At 39.5% G+C, this 19,809-nt stretch overlaps 1 protein-coding gene across 1 annotated transcript in view; it reads right to left on the bottom strand.

The window, feature by feature from the left end:
* The window catches only part of DYNC1H1 (dynein cytoplasmic 1 heavy chain 1), a 45,106-nt gene that overhangs the window by 1,762 nt on the left and 23,535 nt on the right, over positions 1-19,809 (bottom strand). The window contains exons 36-75 of the mRNA XM_086892131.1: positions 19,452-19,682; positions 19,199-19,339; positions 18,721-18,954; positions 17,926-18,132; positions 17,709-17,830; positions 17,192-17,357; positions 16,784-16,947; positions 16,392-16,521; positions 15,494-15,627; positions 15,120-15,234; positions 14,834-14,995; positions 14,543-14,757; positions 14,252-14,456; positions 13,942-14,115; positions 13,722-13,841; positions 13,474-13,594; positions 12,672-12,867; positions 11,914-12,031; positions 10,760-10,975; positions 10,000-10,212; positions 9,700-9,827; positions 9,139-9,292; positions 8,376-8,522; positions 8,142-8,292; positions 7,718-7,971; positions 7,434-7,568; positions 7,245-7,339; positions 6,978-7,152; positions 6,081-6,156; positions 4,859-5,019; positions 4,491-4,602; positions 4,348-4,408; positions 3,853-3,976; positions 3,388-3,501; positions 2,935-3,105; positions 2,570-2,787; positions 2,275-2,378; positions 1,681-1,892; positions 1,055-1,208; positions 68-210 (exon numbers count right to left, since the gene is read on the bottom strand). Of these exons, the coding sequence (XP_086748257.1) occupies positions 68-210; positions 1,055-1,208; positions 1,681-1,892; positions 2,275-2,378; positions 2,570-2,787; positions 2,935-3,105; positions 3,388-3,501; positions 3,853-3,976; positions 4,348-4,408; positions 4,491-4,602; positions 4,859-5,019; positions 6,081-6,156; positions 6,978-7,152; positions 7,245-7,339; positions 7,434-7,568; positions 7,718-7,971; positions 8,142-8,292; positions 8,376-8,522; positions 9,139-9,292; positions 9,700-9,827; positions 10,000-10,212; positions 10,760-10,975; positions 11,914-12,031; positions 12,672-12,867; positions 13,474-13,594; positions 13,722-13,841; positions 13,942-14,115; positions 14,252-14,456; positions 14,543-14,757; positions 14,834-14,995; positions 15,120-15,234; positions 15,494-15,627; positions 16,392-16,521; positions 16,784-16,947; positions 17,192-17,357; positions 17,709-17,830; positions 17,926-18,132; positions 18,721-18,954; positions 19,199-19,339; positions 19,452-19,682 (6,273 nt within the window). The remainder of the gene's footprint in view (positions 1-67; positions 211-1,054; positions 1,209-1,680; positions 1,893-2,274; positions 2,379-2,569; positions 2,788-2,934; positions 3,106-3,387; positions 3,502-3,852; positions 3,977-4,347; positions 4,409-4,490; positions 4,603-4,858; positions 5,020-6,080; positions 6,157-6,977; positions 7,153-7,244; positions 7,340-7,433; positions 7,569-7,717; positions 7,972-8,141; positions 8,293-8,375; positions 8,523-9,138; positions 9,293-9,699; positions 9,828-9,999; positions 10,213-10,759; positions 10,976-11,913; positions 12,032-12,671; positions 12,868-13,473; positions 13,595-13,721; positions 13,842-13,941; positions 14,116-14,251; positions 14,457-14,542; positions 14,758-14,833; positions 14,996-15,119; positions 15,235-15,493; positions 15,628-16,391; positions 16,522-16,783; positions 16,948-17,191; positions 17,358-17,708; positions 17,831-17,925; positions 18,133-18,720; positions 18,955-19,198; positions 19,340-19,451; positions 19,683-19,809) is intronic.

Genomic DNA, 19,809 nt, shown 5'->3' with positions numbered 1-19,809 from the left:
GATGTGAAGACTCCAGGAAGCAGTTACACAGCTCCACCAATAACCCCGAGAAGTCAGTACAAGGTACCTTCAGTTCTTTTGCTCCACCAGATGCAGCTGCCTGGGAAATATTCTGGAGCTGTTTAATGCGCTCACTGAAGTCAGACACCCACTGGATAACAGTCATACCAGCTGGCACTGTGTAATGAGACCAGCTACGAGGCAAAATACCTACAAAGATGTGATTAGAATTAAGTTTTGTTCATATGCAAGTTGAAATAACACATTATATTGAAATTTTGAACACTTGGACTAGAATATCAACCTCTATTTTAAAAAGCTCTTCAGTAAGTGGAAGCACTTTGAAAGATTACAGAGCAGATGGCCTCCAGGTCTACTTGGTATTTAAAATACCACCCAGTTACAGACACCCTTTAAGAGCAGCTGCAGTTACACACAGCTATTTACTGCAAGACCTAATCTTCAACTCTGCATGAAGATTTGAGTTCTTTAGAAAAAACTGAAGATGTCAAGTATCTGTGTTTCAGAAAATGCTTTTGTTCAAATCACCATATATTACAACATGCATCATGTCTGTGAAATTTCCACATGTATGTACAATCTTTAAATATAACTTCAGAGAACTTGAATATTTTCTAGGAGATTTTACAGGACCAATGTTACTCATTTGGTGGAATAATTAACTTTGTTCTGTCATAAGTGAGAAATTGTGAGAATTTCTCTCTCAATCTGAGTAAGATTTCAGCCTAGAAATTAAGCTGCTAATATAAATTGTACAAAAAAGCCTCATAATATTACTATCAAAACCTAACTATTATATTATTATTATTATACCCTAATTGTTAGGCTATTATCAACCTCAACTTGTTATCTCATACCAAGTCAATGGGAATTTTATGCTCGGCTTTAAGTATTACTTGTGTCAAATGGCAAAGTCTATCCACATTTTTCTACCATTTTTGGTTTTTTTTCCTAAGCTGCTGACCACAGCAGCCTCTTACAGAGTGAAAGAAGCAAAGAGAGCCCTGGGAGACGCTAATTTGAATTCCCATACCTTTCACCAGCTCATTTATCAGTGTACGCAAATAGTTGGTTTGTTTCTTTTTCCCTTCACACACTTGAACCACGTCTGCCAGGTCCTGACGAACATCCTGGAGCAGCTTAGCTCCCATTTTCACCTCTCTCTCAAAGAACCGGAACAAAGGATCCTGATGGTAAAAACATTCAAAGTAAGCTGCATATCAAAGTTCTTGCTGGAAAACTGCTATGATAAACAACCCCCAAATTCTGGGGATGGAGCAGTGACACTATGGCTACGAGCACTAAAAACCAGGATGCAGCCTGTGGTGCAGAAAGTGACTGCAGAAATTGTTTTACAACCAACAATCTCCTCTCCCTGAGAGAAGCAAGAAAGTATAAGTCACAGTTGAACAATTAATGCAGACTGCCTGGCTAGATTGTTTGGTATTGCATTTCTTCGAATACTATCCAAAAAATCATAAACCAGGTTTTAGGAGCATTTCAAGAAACCCAGCAGGTCATTATGTGGCTGTGGCACTCAAAACCAGCATCAATACAGGTTTCATTGACCCCTCAGCAGTGTAATTGGTGCTTGCAAAACACAATGCACCTGAACTTCTGCTTTTCCTATGCCCATGTTAAATAAAACATAGTTCTTACTTTAATGTTTTCCACAGTCCGCTTCAGATGGTTTAGAGTTTGTGGGATAAGATGAAGCCAGTTTGAGGCTGTGGTATGCAGTGTTCTCATCCAGGCTGGACGTCCATCTGATGTAGAATCAGTTCTTGTCTTCTTCTCAGTTTCTGCATATGCCAGATCATCCTCATCTTCCAGCATCTGCATTTTCAGCATTTTACTGATCATATCTATGCCTAAAACAGAAGATTTGCTGTTAGAGAAGCAGCGGCATCAAGATTAAAACATCCCACTACATGCAAGAATCAGGACTTTCCATTATTCCATTATTTAATCTAGACCTAAGATTCAGAACTGCCCAGTTGTAGGTGGCTCCAGAAGCTTACAATAAGGCTTTCCAGAACCAAGATAGGAGCTTGCCATCTGGAAGACTAAATGTAACTGGCTTTTTTGATTCACAAGCTCCTGGTCAGTTTTTGCATTACTCAAAAACCAATTATGTTGAGGGAGAAGGAGAAAGCTCTCAACTCTTCAGCGAAATTTGTATTTCCCTTCTGCTTTTTAGTTAAATGGTGGCCTGATAGTCTATGGAAGACCTTGCTAAAGTTCTGTATTTACCTTGTGTGGTGAGAAGAACTTTCTCTGCATTATTTGGCAGTCCCAGCCACGATGGTGTTTGTGTATCTGGGAGCATCTCAACCCACTGGACAAACTCTTCACGCCTGCAAGGCAGAGTTTTAATATTCATTAAAGGGTTTCCTCTGCTAGAATGCCAAGGTAACGATTTGCCTGAGACAGATGTTTACACAGCACAGAAATACAGGTTATGTGCTTGATTTGTTCTTCTTGTGTGCTGTTTTCTAATTAAAAAAAAGGCTGTATGTAAGAGGTCAGGATAAGGTAAAAATGATACCTGATTCCATCTGGCATCTGAATATCTTTGTGTCCATCAACCTTGCAAGCCAGTTTGAATTCACTGTCAAAACTTAAGGTAGTGAACAGACGTTCCAAGAAAGTGTTTAACAAACGCTGATCAAATTCATTATCGATACGACCTCCATAGATAGACTGGGCCATCAGGGTCTTCAGTGCAGACCAGGGGATCTTATCAGGGGAAATGTTCTGGCGACCCTGTAATTAGCAGGAAACAATTGTTGAATTGCCAATAGGTTTTTTTGTGCCTACTCATTTAACTTTCTTAATTTTTCCAGGACAGATTGTTTTAGTGAAGATCCAAAGTAATCTGTTACCTGTACCTAAGTACACAACACTACTTGCCTTTGCTGTATCATCCAGCCAGGTATCCACTGTGTCACAGGCAGATCTCAGGTCAGATTCTCCAAACTCATACTTCTTGGACCAACCCAGTGGAGCATAGCGCAGGCGCTCTTGGATAATGGCATGGAACCAGGCAAGGAGGAAATATAAACGAGCACGCTCATTTGGAGACTAGAAGTGGGGAGAAAAACAACAGAAAACCAAACAACTGTTACTCAGTGAGCTGATAAAACCAAAGCCTTCTAAAAGACTAGAAAGTATCAGATTTAATGCTAGATTGTTACTGAAACTGAATACATTCTACCAACAGAAAAAGGTACTACTACTTTGCTTGGATGAGGAGAGAAAAAACACTTCAGGTACATTTTAGTATCTGAGCTTTTATCATCTAAGGTAAGATTTCAACAAACATGTTCTTCCATTTAGTTTCATCAAGACAAACCACAGCCTCACCTTGCACATCCTAGAAACTGGAATGCTACTGAAGGTCCTCAGCATGTTTGCTTTTACACCAGGAGGAGGCTCAAACACGAAGATTCGGCCAGCACGTAACAAATTCACTGGCACCTAGAGAAGATCAATAAGCTCAAATCCAGCTGCTTTAGCCTTCACTAAATTAAATCAGCCTTCACTAAATTAAATCCCAGCACAGTTTGCATTAGCTTCAAAACCTTACGGTGAGCACATGAAGTACAGCCCTTCTTTTGGAGGTTAGGGGAATCAGCAAAAAGAACAGTATGAAGTTTACAGCTACAATCCAGTTATCACAAAGCAAGGTTAATTAATGCCCTGACAGGTGTGTACTTTCCTTCTTCTTTATTGCAGAAAGGCAGCTGTGAGAGAACATTCTCTGGGGAGCGCTCTTAGCTCTGCAAGCCAGTTACTCTGCCAGATAATCAAATTTTAAATCAGTGTTACCTTTGGATTAATCTCCATGGTAAGGAAGAGTCTGAAGCAAGCATGGGGTTGCAGGGAATGTAGTTTCTTTTCTAGTTGCATGAGCCAGCCAGGAGCCAGGTGAACATTCTTCAGCATTACCCATCTGTGAATTTTTGAAACAGAACAAATGCTTTTTAGTGAACAACTTACAGGTCCTGGCTGTGATCATCACAAAGAGTAACAGAATGGATCAATGCTACAAATTTTCCTCCCTCTTTTAAACTTTACTTCTACATAGAATCAGTTACTTTGTATTGTAAATAGGTTAACTTTCTTGTTTTGCAGGTACAGCCTACCTTTCCTGAAAATACTTAAACAGAAGATGTTTAAACATGTGTTTGCTGTTACAAACTTAAATTAAAAAGATAGGCCTACTTTTTTGTCTTACTCAGTTTTATCTCTTTAACCAATAGATAACTTCCCCTTTTACCTTTCTACTATGCAGTATTCTACTGAAAATGATACAGAACTTACCTTCCAGATTTCACTGCTGTGTTTATTGCTTTATCTGCTTGGTTAAATCCTTCAGCAGAACCTAAAAGACAGAAGGGTTGCTAAATCTCTTACTGCTAACAATTTCATTCATGCTTAGATGTTTAAATAAGGTACGCTCTTACCTATAGCAATAGAAGTAATCTGTGTATTCTGCTCAGCTGCAAGGTCCTCAACATGACCACTGGCATCATAACCAGGCACTGAACACATCAGCACAGGGGTATTTGGTTTCACCTGTGCTCCAAGAAGTTGAAAAGGATATGAATGAATCACTAGATAAATATGAGAATGCAGTAAGCTCAGTGTTTCTTCCCTCTGTACAACTAAAACCATTATGTTACTCTTAGTTTTAGTTAAAAAAAAACACAACAAAAACAATCCACTTCTCATACCAGAGAAGGGTAAGTGGAAGATATATTCATTGGATAGCTTAATTCACTGTGTGTCTCATGCAAGGTAGCACTAAGCATTTCAAAAATAAGTAGTTTACCTCTGTATCCACAATGTGTGTCAGATCTAAAGGCTGCTCCATAATGGACATGAAAGATTCTCCAAGATTTGTTGAAACAAAGGTATGTGCCATGGCCAACAAACGATCTGGACGGAAGGCCTGGATCAGAAGCAAGCGATGAATGGCCTGTCCAATGGGAGCTGCAAAGAGGAGACAGGATTAGATGGACAAGCAAGAAAACCATTCCTGACACCCTCCTCTCTTCACTTCTCCATTCAATTTCTCCCCATGTTGTTCTGAAGACTACATATCTAGAAAGTTAATTATCCCTTTGGAAGATCTGATGCAACTTTTTAATGAAATGCTTATGTTCTGTTTTCAATTTGACAACTGAAAAAAACTTAGCAGCTTCAGCTGATTTACAAAATCTACAGGCTAGAATTATTGACATGAGTGATTTTAATTTCCAGGGACAATAGATCTTTTCACATCTTCTCACTCACAAAATAATCTGCTCTTCTGCTAGATTTTGAATGCAAATACACTTGTCTAGCATGGATAGGGTAGATAACCTAGAGCTGCTTCAGTTAATCGTCCAGCAGCTTTAATAAGCAGCTAGTAAATACACGCTTAGAATCCTTAATTTAGAAAGTTACAGGAATGAGATCAGAATGATCAAAGACAGGAAACACTTCCAAAAGTTACCTTTAGATGGGGGGAGGAACTGAAAGGCAACAGTTACCTTCAAGTTCTCACTCTTAAGAAGTTAGCTCTGCAACTAATTTAGCAAGAGGTAAGGCTTCATGCTCAGGTACAATTGCAGGTCTAAACACTCAACTTGACCAGCTCTGTTCACAGAGAATCTGTCTTGGAGCTTTTTAGAGTATTGACTATCTCCAGACTGGCAATGACTAAGGTTAATCCAAACTATTATGCAATCTAATGAGATTGTAGAATTAATTTCATCCTCAGTGGAAGACCCGATCACAGGTTAAGTGTAGCAACCAAGTGTAGTAACTCCTGCTTAGAACAGCTGGGTTTTAGAAAACCCAGTGAAAACAAACCAACCTCCCAAAAATCCCCCAAACAAGCCAGAACCAAACCCACTCGACTTGAGGTTCTTATACAATCCCAACTTAGTAATTTTCTCAACCATTAAGGTCCAAAATTAAATTCTATTTTAGAATTTATTTTAAAATCATAGTGACTGCTTAGATCAGTACAGTAGGACTGGTACAGACAACAGTGCACCTTCACTTACTTGCAGGTTTTTCTTCAGTCCAAAGGTATGGTACAGTCTGTTCTGGGGAACTGCTATCCAGCCAGATACAGAATTGCTGTATTAAAAAAAAAAACATGTAAAAAATCTTAAGCTGAGTTTCAAGATATCAGAAACATATAGCAAGGACATGTAAAACTCAAATTACACTTTGTCTGTTATCCTATCTTTAAATGTGCCAAATCATTTCACTGATAGCCTCCAGCACCCCTGATTCTACAATCTCTATCAAATCCCAGGCCAAGCTGTGTGTTATTCTACCCCAGGCTGAACAGTTTGAGAAAAATTAGATGTAGTAAAGAGAATTCAACTTCTAATATAAAAATTAGGCAGGGCAAACCAAATAGGTACTATTTAAGATATGGGCATAATTTGTGGTATACAGTTTCACAGTCAAGACAAAGATGTATTACTCTTTGAACATTTCTGTCATGAGAAGATACAGTATTCAGCAGTGGAGTACTATCCAAATCGATTCCACATAGGCAGGTCCAAGAGCCCACCACAATGAAGTTAGGTATGGCTGGGGCTGCTCCCTTCTGCTGCACAATTATCACAATAGTGATGCAGCAAAAGATATGCGGCACCACAGTTTCTGCTACCATGGGAACCAAAGGTGGTCAACCACAAAGCCAGATGAACAGTGAAACTGTTCCTGAATGATGAACAGTGCTGGTCTTTTACAAGTTTCACAGCTAGGAAAGTAAGGTTCTTACAAAGGAATTATGAACATTCATTTCCACAACTACAACTAGTTAATCTTTAGTACTTCCCTTTCCACAGCATGAGCTAACTCATAAGCATGAAGCTTTTCAAGCAGACACCTGAAAAGCTTAACAAGCTAGTTCAGTGGAGAGACAGACCCTAGCCAACACTTACTTCATCAGCTTGAACTTTTGAAACAAGGTCCTTAAATGCAGGAAGGCAGCTCAACCTCATCATTGCTTCTGTTTGCTCTACAGTCAAACCATTGATTTTGGGGAGAGATGCAGTGTTTAGTACAATCTCCTTCCCTCTCAAGAAGTGCTGGAATTCTGCATCATATACAGGCTCCCTAATGTTAAGGGAAAAGAAGACTTTAGCTAGATGCCTTCAAGACAGCCCTCCCTTTTTCAACTGAAATGAAGCAAGAAAACAAGCATTTACCCAATAGTGCCTTTCAGCTTGATCCGGGCCAACAACATGGCAAATGTTATGTGATCCTGGTGCAGCATGCCACGTGCCACTCGATTGAAGGCCACCTAGGAACAAAACAGAGTAGTAGTGTAAGAAGCTTTGAACTCTGACCCTTCAAAAATCATTAAAGAATTACATTTATTAATTAAAAAACTCAACCTGAAAGAGATCCTTTGTGATGATTGAGAGACGATGAGTATGGTCTGTAATTCCCTTCAGATTTGGGTTCTCATACAAGACATTGTGATAGATGTCCAAGAAAAACTGGAGGGAGTATTGGTACAGGAAATGTATCTGAAAGAGAAGAGAGTTTATTTTTTCTCTCCACAATCCTGCTGTTTGATAACCAAGACAGTATGCCTACCAAACTGCAATATTGGGCAGTGCCTACTTAGCCTTAACCATTAAATACTCAAAGCACCAGATAGAAGAACTCAACCTACCTGTTTCAGTGACTCCATAGTAAAGTAGATACTGCTGCAAGCTGTAGAAAGAGGCAAGTACTGCTGGGAAACAGTCTCCACTTCCTGCATGACTATATCAGTCTCTTCTACTTTTCTGGTGACCTCTGCTGCTTCCTTCTTCAGGTTCTCAAGTGTAGTAATGATGGTGTCATCATCCAGGATGCGTCCCTTCACTTCATTAAGTGCTTGTAGTAGGGATTTTTCCAACTGACGTAAGCGCAGCTGAAATTCACCTGAAATAGAAGGAAAAAAGTTTCATTGTACAGATATGTTAAAGAATTATGTGAATTGTATGTACTTTGCCATTGGACATCCTGCAAAGAGTACGAAGACATTTCACCATTCTAGAGCAAACCCACTGTATTCTTTTAGAACAGGAGGAAGTTAATTTTAATAAACATACCCTGAAGCTTGAGGAGGTCAGAGCGTTTTTCATCAACATCTGGTCTTTCAGCTTTCAGGACTTCATTCAGACACTGGCTCTGCAAGCTGCTGCGAGTTACTGTGAAGTTCACAAATGTAACACGAGAGCAGAGGTCTGGTGGGAATTCAACCTGTCACAGGAAACATGAAAAAATTTTCTCAGCTCTCTTCACATGCCATTTCTACAAATAGGACAGCTTTTGATTTTACTTACTGTTGGATCTCTGGTGGAAAGGAAGATAACAAAGGATGGTGACAAATCAATATCCTGGTCTCCCAGAGTAATCAGAACTCTGCCTCCAGTTCTTCGGACTTCACGATTCAGAACAGGATTCAGAACTGGATCGTAGCTCTCCACATCCTAGAAAGAAGTGTTAAAGACTGTTGTTTGCAAACATCTCAAGCTAAAACTCACAATCCAACAGGGGCTTAAAATTCTGGTAAGCAAACAATTGACAGTTGGTTTGGAATAGGGATCACACTCAGAAGGTATCAGAAGAGCACAAGCAACAGTTACTGACCTTTTCCATTTCTATACTAAGTAGTGAAAAACATACCCATTTCAAGTAAAAGTCAATTATTCCTATAATTGCCTATCTCTTCATATTACTGAAATTTCTCCCTGATACTCAGTGTAGATTTAATTCTAGATAACCACATTAGTTGCCATTATCTATGACTAGAGAAAGCACATGAAAATGAACAGATAGACAGGTACCAAGTAATTTTATCATAGATCATTTCAAAATAAAAGAATTTGATCTTGAAATGGTGGAAAAGGAAATACCTTCTGATTTTGTAGCTCACTAGTTCTTCTCAGGACTAACAACACATGTATCACTAGTTTACTGGTTAAATTGCAAACTGAAAATAAAGTTGCTTGCATGTTACTAAGAGAAAAATTGCAAACTTTTCTAATACACAGGACAGAATTCAAGAATTTAAACAGCTTTCTAATACGCAATCATGCCACTAACCTGAACTAGAAGTGGGTTACCAAATCTCAAGGCACTTTCCAAGTTCTTCCTGAAAGCATCATCCAAGAAGCTTGTGCGAGTTATCTTACGGTCTTTATATTCATTCATGATAAACTCTGTAGCTTGCCCAGAAGGATCGATGATCAATGGATACCTTAAGTTAATAATAAAACATTTATATTATTTAGGTTTTAGACAGTGTCTAAACAGTTTTATGAATTTACACTGCATTATTAATCTCAGCTCTAAATCCTTGCTTATTCCTTCACTATGTTGAGGCAGGTTCAACAACTCGCTTCAATTTTTAAAGGTAAGTTTGCATTTGGGCAACAAAATACCTCAAATAACAAAATAGTTAACTTATTTTAACAGCTAAGCATAAAAAAAAGGTAAGCAAAGATGAATGAGAGTTTTTATGTTTACACATGGTTGAGAAACTTTTAGGAAAATTAGAGATTCACACCCCAGTGAAACAGTGCTTTGAAGGAGCTACTGTGATTCAACAGGTGCAAATTGCTGCAAGAATGTTGCTTAAGAACTTCACATCTTAGAATGCAGTACCTGTTAAAGCGTTTGAGCATGATGGCATTCTCAGTGCACAGGTCATCTGCAGGCAGAGAACTTGCTTGCCAGCGCAGTCGCTCATCGGCGTTGGAAAGGTACTCTGTCCTTGCGATGTCTGTGCGGAACTGCAGGAGGCAAACACAGTATTTAACTTGACATTCTCCAAACAACTGGTGAAGACATTTTAAGTAAATGCAGCTCTACAAAGCTACAACAGCTCCATTCTTTACCTAGGAATCCTAAAGCTTAACTTCTGTAGTAAATCAATTTATGGTTAACTTATGACTGTATCTTTACCTGGATATTTGCTTGCTGCAAATGGTGAGACCACGTAGTGAACAGATTCTGACGCATCTGCTGATCAAAGTAGCCAGCATAGGCAATAAAAGCTCCTGACAGTAAACAGTCTCCTGCAATAGTGGACATCTGGTTTTTGAATGTTTCACTTGTCTTCTCCCATCTTTCACGTTCAGCAGAAAGACTCTTCAGAAGAGCAGTGCTACGGTTTACCTAGAAATAAGTGGTGAAGTAGATTCTTAAGATTATAAAATGTTCTTATATTACCAGTCTCTCAGAACATTTAAATTCAAACTCAAGGCCCAAGTTAAATTTAAAAGCTCAGAATGAGATTAAATTTGGGCTTCTTCAGTGCTAATTCATTAAGTTGATTCCAACTGTAACCTTGAGGAACTTAAAAGTGCTAAGTACTAGTACAGTAGCAACATGCTAATGATGAGATCAAGTTCAAAGAGAAATCCACTCTCCTCCTTCAAGTCCAGTTAAAGACATTACAATCCCATTACATCCACACCTGTTTTCAAAGGCTTTCTAGGTATTTTAAACCTTATGAGAACTGTCTTGTTAATCAAGTAGCAACATGAATAGGTATTTAACTCCAGACAGGTTTCTTGAGAAGCCTCGTGACACCCAGAGATGAAATAGTTCAAATGCACCACACAGGAGAAGCAACCAAGTCTGCTCTCAAATTCAAAGAATGATTCCATTTTGGACTGTCAAAGATGAAAGAATGAAAAATTATTGGTATATGAAGTCTTACTTTTGCTTCTACAGCAGCCAAGTCTGCCTTAATAGCTTGAGCCTCCGAAATCAGTACTGCATATTCTTCTTTGTAACGAGCAATACTGGCCTCAAGATCACGAATCATTTGCTCCACCTCATTTGCTTTCTGTTGGTTGTCTTTGGCATCATCTTCCAGCTTCTGCAGTTCATTGCGTAGAGGTTCCACTCTTTTCAACATATCAGCATAGTTCAGCTGCAAATGATAAATAGAACCTTTACACTTTCTAAAATGCCATGTTAACAGGAACCACAGCATGGTGTATATACTATCAACTGCATATTTTCAAATTTATGTACTTCTGACCTGTGTAAGAATCAATAACTACTTAAGAGAAACTTAGTATTGTTTATCAGTCCCTAGGACTCTAGTTTAAACTAAGCACAGAAACGTAAGTAATTGCTTTTTGCAAGATCCTTGTACTGCTCTGTAGATTTACACAAAGTAATTCAGAAGGTTCACACCACATTAAGAAGTGCACAGCATTGTTAACATAAATATTCAATGTGGTGTCCATGCCAGTACTGTGCTAATCTGCCCTTCTTACCAGTGAAATGAGTGAAGCTAAGCCACAGAACATTTAGGACAGGGCCTGTTTGCAAGAATCAAATACAGTCTCTCCAGATTATGCCATTCTAAGCAGGCACAGTTTTAACAAGCCAAGAATTTTCCTGTTTTGGAACACCAACTAGCAAGTAAAATAATTCTTTGGTATCTCACTCTGGGGGCAAGATTCCCAAAGCCTATTCCTTTAGGAAACTTGAAAGTCTGCCTTGAGTATGTCCTTCTCTGAGGCAAGACAAATGCAGTCTCATTAAGAGGACTGCACTGCATTCTCCAGTGGAGAACTGTCTTGTCCTGTAGAATGACATCACATACAGAAAGTATCCACCAGTGTTCACTGTAAACCTAGTTTTTCAGTGCTGAGGCTGTATCACAACTGGCCAATAATTCTCTGGCATGGCATTATGTATCCCATAAGCATTCATCTAAACCATTTACCACATTTCTTTGAAGCCAAATCGCTTGCAATACTTCGCTGAATAAAGGCAAATTCAGAGCCTTTAGACATTGTTATGTGCCTTCTGGCTCACTCTTTTCACCTCGCCTTTGCTTCCTCAAGCTGACTTTACCTGTGCAATTGCCCATTTCACCATAGGTCCACAGGCCAGTGATGCTCTGTTTACAATTTCATAGTTGTAACTTGGATTTGACAGATAGTTTTTCTTCATCTTCTCCCGGATGGCATCACTGCAAGGGAAAAATTTTTACAGAGAGCATGAGTACACTATATGTCAGCACACAGGTACTCAGGATCCCTTTAGCCTGCCTTCCACAGCTGACAAGAAACATTTCCTGTCAGTTTTGCTGAGTAGTAGTTAGGATGTTCAACGTGTTTCAGAAATTACAGCTTACAGGTGATAAAAAAAAATTACCAATATTTTAAATTAATCATTCACAAACTGCTCAACTCTGCTCTAAAAAAAACTGGAGCTGGAGGGAATTCAGGTGTCTCTGGTCTGACCTTCTGCTCACATTTAGAGCCAGCTAGGAAGCTGACCTCCTAAGCTAAATAAAGCCCTCAGCAGCCTGGTCTATTATTGCTGCAAAACCACTTTCAACTGACAATGTGGCTTTGGACACCAATATACTGCTATGCAACCATGCCATTAAATCACACAACAAGCAGCTGCTTTTTCCCAGTTGTCATGATACACCTTGGCTTCAGAAGTCTACTTCCTGTAGCATCTACATGTTCACCATGTGCAGTAAGCTGGTGTCAAAAGAAGTGAAGTGCTACCAAAGCAATTACACAGAGGGAAGTCCACTTAAAACCCTCTGTTCTTTGTAATTGGTTTGTTCACATAAATATTTCACAGTTGCACTTCACCTGATTTCCTCAGCAGAGAAGTTAACAATGGTTGGAATGAAGTTCTCTCTCATGATGATGGAACGTATTTGCTTCCAGTCAGTGGTGCTTTCACCTAACAGCAGGCAGATGGACTCCAGTGCCAACTTCACTGCTGCAGGTGGATTAGCCATGGAACGGACCTCTACCAGGTGCTGCTTCTTTATTGACTTCACAGCTAATCAGAGCCAGAAAGATAAAAAATGTTGATTGGGAAGAAAACAAACAGTTAGCAAAGTCCAGCAAAATACCCTAGATTTGTATAAATGCTTCAAAATTCTGAAAAGGAATATGAGGTTACTAGAGAAGCAGATACTACTGAATAATTACTATATTACAAGACACGCTTCCATGAATGTCAACTTACCAAATGGGCACAGGCAACTTATTCTGCTGCCTAAAAATGATTCACTCAAATCAGTGATTTGTCTACCCAGTTTAATGAATGGACAGCTTGACTGTATGCTGTCTGCTAAGCAGCAAGGCACCACTGGTCTTTCTACAGCTGGTCTGCCAGAAACTAAGCCACAAGCCATAGAAGGAGCATCAAGAATCAGATTGGTACTATTATACACAGAAAAAAAAAAAAAAAAAAGCACACAAAAATCACAGCCACAGCTCAAAGACTGTGAATATAAAAGGAATTTCTTCAACTCTGTTCAGCCCCATGCTAAAAGCCTACTCTTTTATTAGACAGGACCAACTCGGATCACAAGAAAACACATTCCCGCAGACCAGTTTTAGACCCAAGACCACAGTGTGATCTCTTGAGGTGCTAACATACCATTCTGAGCTTCAATGACAGCAGGCTCCACCTTGTCAAGATCTTCTTTCACACTCATCTGCTTGTCTGCAATGACCTCCTGCTGCTTGTGCAGCTGTTCCTGAATCTCCTGGCTCATAACCTATAGGGAAATTTCACAGATAAAATACTGCTTTTTAGAAGCTGAAATTCTTCCAGTACTTGCTCTGTAGGCTCTGTTTTGTAAATAAAGTAATTGCTATGCACAGAGATTTAACAAAAATTTTTACCTTTTTCTTCTCAGCTTCCTGTTGATCTTTCACCATCTTTTTCAACTTGTCATTGGCTGCTGCGTTTTTCACTTCCAGCTCCTGACTCTTTATTCTTAGGTCACGCCGCAATTCCTCCACCTAAGATTGATTGTAAGATGGAAGAGAGAATTCATATTGGGCATTGAGATCTATTTACTCACTCCAGCTTTACAGAGGTCAAAGTTTTAAAGGTACATACCTGATCAACTGTTTCCTTGATTTTTCTAAGACCAACATTCAAATGCATTTGCTGTTCCTCCAGTTCACTTCGCTTCTCATTGAACAAGTTGGCATAATGGTTGATGAAGTCCAAATAGTGGCGTGGTGTGATTGCCATGGTTCTGCCTCCTCGTTTTGCCAGCCGAGCATTAGCCTTTAGGAAACAAAGTGTTGTAGAGTATGCACTATTTTAGAATTTATTTGGATGCCAAGGATTATAGTTTTTAGGAAACTGGTGAATGATGCCATGGCGTAGAGGTAAGTGTAAGTTAAGCAGTGTAATAACATACCTGGTGAAGAGTCTGATGGACAAACACACAGCTATTAACAATAGCCTCCCTATGCGATGGTGGCTGCGGCAGTTTATCATACACAACTGGCATGTAATCAGGCACAACGTAATTTGGTTTCTCAAGATCCATTTTGCTTGTGAACTCTTTGCCAACTTGGTACAGTGCCTCAGTTGACCAGTCTCCAAACCAGTTCAAGACACATCTGAAATACAAAGCATTTATGAAGACTTCCCCAAAAGTAGTTTTTTAATGGTACCTGTAAAACATGTTGGAATATGTAGCAATTACCTGTTGAAGAGTGCAGGAGAGGTAGCTGCCCTGTCCTTCAGGCCCTCAGAAGATGGATTCATAGTGAACACTACGTGGAGATTGCGGATGACTTGGCTGGTGAACCATTTGTAGAGTTCTTCATGTGAATCTAACATTAAACCTTCTTTCTGTGCTCCTTCTTTACACTGAGTCATAAGGGTAGCATATTCATCTCCTTCAAAGAGACCAGGAACCTAATTCAAAAGACAGTTTTGTTGTAGTTTATGGTTGCAAAAAGGTGCAAAAAATACTTAATTAAAATCTTCTTACCTCTCCATTGGCTAGGAGAGTGTTCATTCGCTCCAGGAATCCAGAATCCAAGACGTTTGACTCATCCATAATAAAAGCTATTTTTTCATTTTTACAGCCAGAGCGTCTCAATACTGTCCTAAGGTCTTCATCAAAATCTTCACCTGTGTATTTTCTGTGAACCTGGTAAGTATTAACACTTTGGTCATTAACATTTTGGTTTATCTTTTAATGGGATTTTAGGGGTCAATATACAAGTGGGAGTATTGACTCACAGGTGTTTAGAAGTTAAACTTAGCACACCAACCTTGATTTGGTAGACACTCAAACCATTCATCCAGGCAACAAATCTTGACAGGGTTGTTTTCCCTGCTCCACTGACTCCAATTAGCAGCAAGTGGCCCTGTGGCTGACGGAAGATTCTGAAAAAGAACACAACCAAGTGTGATTGATAAGTGTTAGCAACTTACTGAAGCTTTCCCTAGAACACCTAAGCTTCAAGTTACTACCAAAACTGACACACCTTCTCCAGATAGGATCATGCTATCTAGAGGCTGGCAATTTATTTTCTATAGACAACAATGAGACCATGCTCCATTACTCTGGACTGAGGCTACTCTGGTTTAGAGCAACTCTAAATACTGTTTATATAAGCAGCACCAGTCAATTATATGAACTTACCGGTCAATTCTTAATACATGATCCAAGACTTCATTGAACAGGACAAGTGGTACATCAAGTTCTTCTTCATAAAAGACCTTAAGCCTAGCCTTCACATAATCTCTCAATTCTTCCTGATCCACTGGAATATAATCCTAAAAGAACCAGTCAATACAGTATGGAAGGTGAGATTAAGGAAATTAGTTTAGGGGTAAATTATGAGTACCCAAAAGCAGAACTACAAGAACACTTAAAGTAGCAATCCTCTACAAAAGCTTAAGAACATTGTACTCATTTAACTTGCACAGGAACATGTCCACTGCCTAAACTGCCACAGGTAGCAGCATGGGGTTTAAACATTGTATCTACTGAACTTACCATAGGCTGAGCCCATGCTGCCAGTTACCAGAGACTGGGAAGTAGCACTACAGACTTACTTCCTTCTCCAATTTATTTTAAACAACTTTTCCTTTTTTACTATTGACTAGAGATGGGTAGCAAGCTAGGTGGACTTTTGCCTAAACTCACCAGGATTTGTACAGGTTGCTCAGATGGATCAATTCAGATTATAAAAAACAGGTCACCAGAAAATGTTTAACACCAGTATTGTTCAAGGGTCACTGCCTCATCCAAGAGATTCCGTAAGGAATAACTGTCACATGGTAGAGTCACACTATCTTTGATTTTAGACTGCCTTTACATTCCATGGTAGCTCTTACAATAGCATTCCTGGCACAGCAGCTACTAACTTTGTGGCAGAGTTCACTTCAGATAATCATAGTAAAAATTTCTTGGGGATCAATTTAACAGCATGATGGGCACTGATTGTCACTTTAATACGGTCACAAGAGCTGCATCACTCAGTTGCATCTAACCGATTTAATTCTGGGGTTTATTTTTTTTTTAAATTTTAACTTGCCTTTGACAGCCAGTTGCTGTACAAGATAGGTCTGCTCATTGCCTTTTCTTTGTCAATGTTGGGGAAGTGTTTCAGAGCAACCATGTCAATGTTCTCATCAGTCCAGCGTCTCTCCTCATCTTCCACGAGTCTGCATAAAGAAGTAAGTCAGTGAGTACATTCCTCTGTAATGGGAGGATATGATCACACCACATGGCAGCATTATGAAGTCTATTTCTGCTTTGTACAGATACAACTCCCAAGAGAGTCAAGCTGGAGTGAAAGGAAATACTCTCACGGGTATTTCAGCTATTTAACATATAAAGCACACTTCAGTTTGACGTTCTAACGGAAGTTGGCAAGCAGTAGGCAACTTTTTATGGCTTTGCTTCCCCAGCTCATGAATTTTTTACCTGTCCTGGAAGAGACGTAAGGCTTCGTGGGCCCAAATCCTGATAAGCCCTTCAACTGGTAAGGTTTCTAGTGGTCTTAATGCTTCGAATATACCTCTCACCCACCGAGTCATTTCACGAGGTGAGTAGATGTAGTGTGGCTGCGTGTCTTGAGTGAATCTCTCCTAAAAATTTAAATTTACTTAGTTACTTTATCTTGAAATTGCTCCATATTTTTTTACAGGCCTTGCAATTGCAAGATATTATTCTGACAGGATAATTTGGTCATTTTTGCCAGAACTCAAGTAATTAGTTGAGTTCTTGTACACATATTATCCATGTGAAAGGCTAACAACAACACATGTTAAATGATTCATCATAGAAGAAAGCCCTTCTAACTGGAGTTTGGAGTTGCACCTAACAAGTTACCTGAGACATTGTGTAGAATTCTACCATAGCAGCAGTGAGAGGTTCTGCATATGTGCGAAGTGATGGGATCAACCTCAGCATTGCACGATTGAATGTTCCATATATCTGAGTAAGTGAAGCTGGTCCAGGATAGTCCACATAAACCACGGGAACATGTCGTAAAAATCTGAAAGATTAGCATATTACACAGTACAGAAAGTCAAATTACTATCTGCATTCTCTTCAGCATCTTTCACCAAAATTAAATAACTGCTTGATTCAAAATAATCAGCAACTATTGTAGTTGGTTTGACTGCTCCCATTCTCAAGTGTTTCAGACAGGTGATTCAACAGTCTAAAACTGAGTCCACTGCCAGGCTGTCAAGTTAGGAGCCAAGCAGCAGATAGTGCAAAAGCAAGGAACACAATTTCAGCACAGCTGTTGTTAAACAAGTGTATTAAGAACAGATTACATAATCAATGCTTCAGAGTTTTGATTCCTGTACCATTGTTACCTAGAATTTATTAGACACATTACCTATGTGACAGAGGTTTTCTTCCAGGATCAGTAGGTGGATTACATGCACCAACAAACTGAATTCTCTCCAGTTTCACCCATGTCTGGTCAGATGTACGGTAGAATCCTCCATGTTCCACCATCTGGAACAAAAACAAAAATCAAATCAAATCAGTGGAACATTTTATTTCCCTACAGGTAGCTGTTGTGATGCAGTAGATTAGCAAGACAAACAAACCTGTCTAATGAAGGATATGACTCTCTGTGTGCCATACTTATCCATATCTGGCAAGTTGATTTCATCACAGAACAGCACCAGCCACTTTCCTAATTGCACAGGGGCCAGCACCACTCCATTAGGGGTACGCCTGTATTCACAGTAGTGGTCAAAAGTTTTCAACAGCAGTTCTGGAGTGGTAGCACTTGAAAAGTTGAGTCCAACCACCTTAAAAAGAGAATAGTGAAAAAAAAATTAAAATACACTAAGGACTGAAAGAATGTATCAGGAGTCCTGCTATGTTCAGCTGTTCACAATGCAAGTACATATACCATCCATGTTACAGGTATACTGCCACATATATACAGCCATACACAGCCTAGATACTCTGCTTCCCACTGCAGGTTTTCCATTTACTATGCAGCAATGCTTCTTGCCCAACCCTGTATTTTGAACATCACAGCCTCATGTAACTGTCACTCCACCTAAATACACAGAAAAATGAGAGCTACTCTTAAACATTTGCACAGGTTTTTAACTGAACGCTCAACGCAGGCAGGAATATTCCTCTGTTACTGAAGTGGCAAGAGAAGAAAGCAGCTTTAGGCTAAGGAACTTGAGAAATGAAATTGTATTCTCAACATGATTTTTATTTTTTGCTATATATACACATGACCAACTGAGGTAAAGCTATCACTGAGTTCTGGCTAGGAAATAAATTCCATGCTATCTTTAATCTTAAGAAGATTAAAGACTTGCTACTACTCTGTAATTCACACACCCATGTGCACACACACGCAAACAACTCTCGTGTACCTCCATGTCAGGCAGAGCTCTGAGAGCACTGAAGAGGGTCATGGTCTTTCCAGAACCTGGTGGGCCACAGAGCACCAGAGGTTTGTGTTCTGCCAGCCAAGTGTACAGCAATGCTTCATGGCGAACTGTATCTAGGGTTGGCACTACAACATCAGGAGCTGCAACTTTGTGTGTTTCAACTTCAATCTGAGGAACTTTGGATTGCCATGGCACCCATTCACCTGTAATGGACACCTAGAAGCACAAAAACATGATTATACAATTTAGAACAGGAATCCAGCTCAACCTTAATTAAACTGATTTTTTTAAGTGACATCAAAATTGATATGTTTATTTAAACAAGCAGCTTGTTTGCTGGAGTGTGAAAATGTAAAATTTAAGACAGTCTAGAAGTTTATTCTCCAGGTTTGTCTCCAAAACCTAAAGCATGCTTTTAAGAAAATGAGACAGCAACATTTCTAGCACAAGAAAGGTTTACCTCATAATCAATTATAGGTATGTTGGGTGCAGTTGGCAGTGGCACAGTGGTGATCCTCCTAATGTATTCTCCCAGTTCCGCTCTCATTTTCAAACGACTGTCTCCGGAAAGAGACCACAGTATCGCATAGACCAGGTACCTCTGGAAGAAGCAACAACAGCCAACTATTGGTTTTAGAGTAACGGAACGAAGCTCAGTGAGTAACTCAAATCTAGGCAAACACAGAAGTCATGTAGCAGCAGATTGCACTCACCTGGATGTAACGCTCCAGCTGGTCTATCTGCATGGGGAAGTCAGGATGGTTGGCATTGTACTGGGCCACATTGCGGCAAGCCTGGTGCAACATGGAGAACAGAGAGCCAAGGCAGCGCAGGCGGGTGAGGTCCATAATGTGCTCCAGCTTGAAAGCGTGTTCAAGTGCTTTGGTTACCAGGCCGTTGGATGTGAAATATGGCTGCATTATTGTTGCAGCATCTCTCTGAATCTGTTGGGGGAGACAAACACTGCTCTAAGCATTTGCTTCTCATTTGACTACCAGGCAGAAAGAAAAAAAATTGTTCAAGGTTTGCAATGCTTCATATTTAAAATAAGAAAAAAAAAATATGTAAAGA

Source organism: Cyanistes caeruleus, chromosome 6 (genome assembly GCF_971803275.1).
Source record: "Cyanistes caeruleus chromosome 6, bCyaCae1.hap1.1, whole genome shotgun sequence".
In the NCBI taxonomy this organism is placed as follows: Eukaryota; Metazoa; Chordata; class Aves; order Passeriformes; family Paridae; genus Cyanistes; species Cyanistes caeruleus.
The sequence above is the reverse complement of the archived record's forward strand: the minus strand, read 5'-3'. Positions and strand labels throughout refer to the sequence as shown.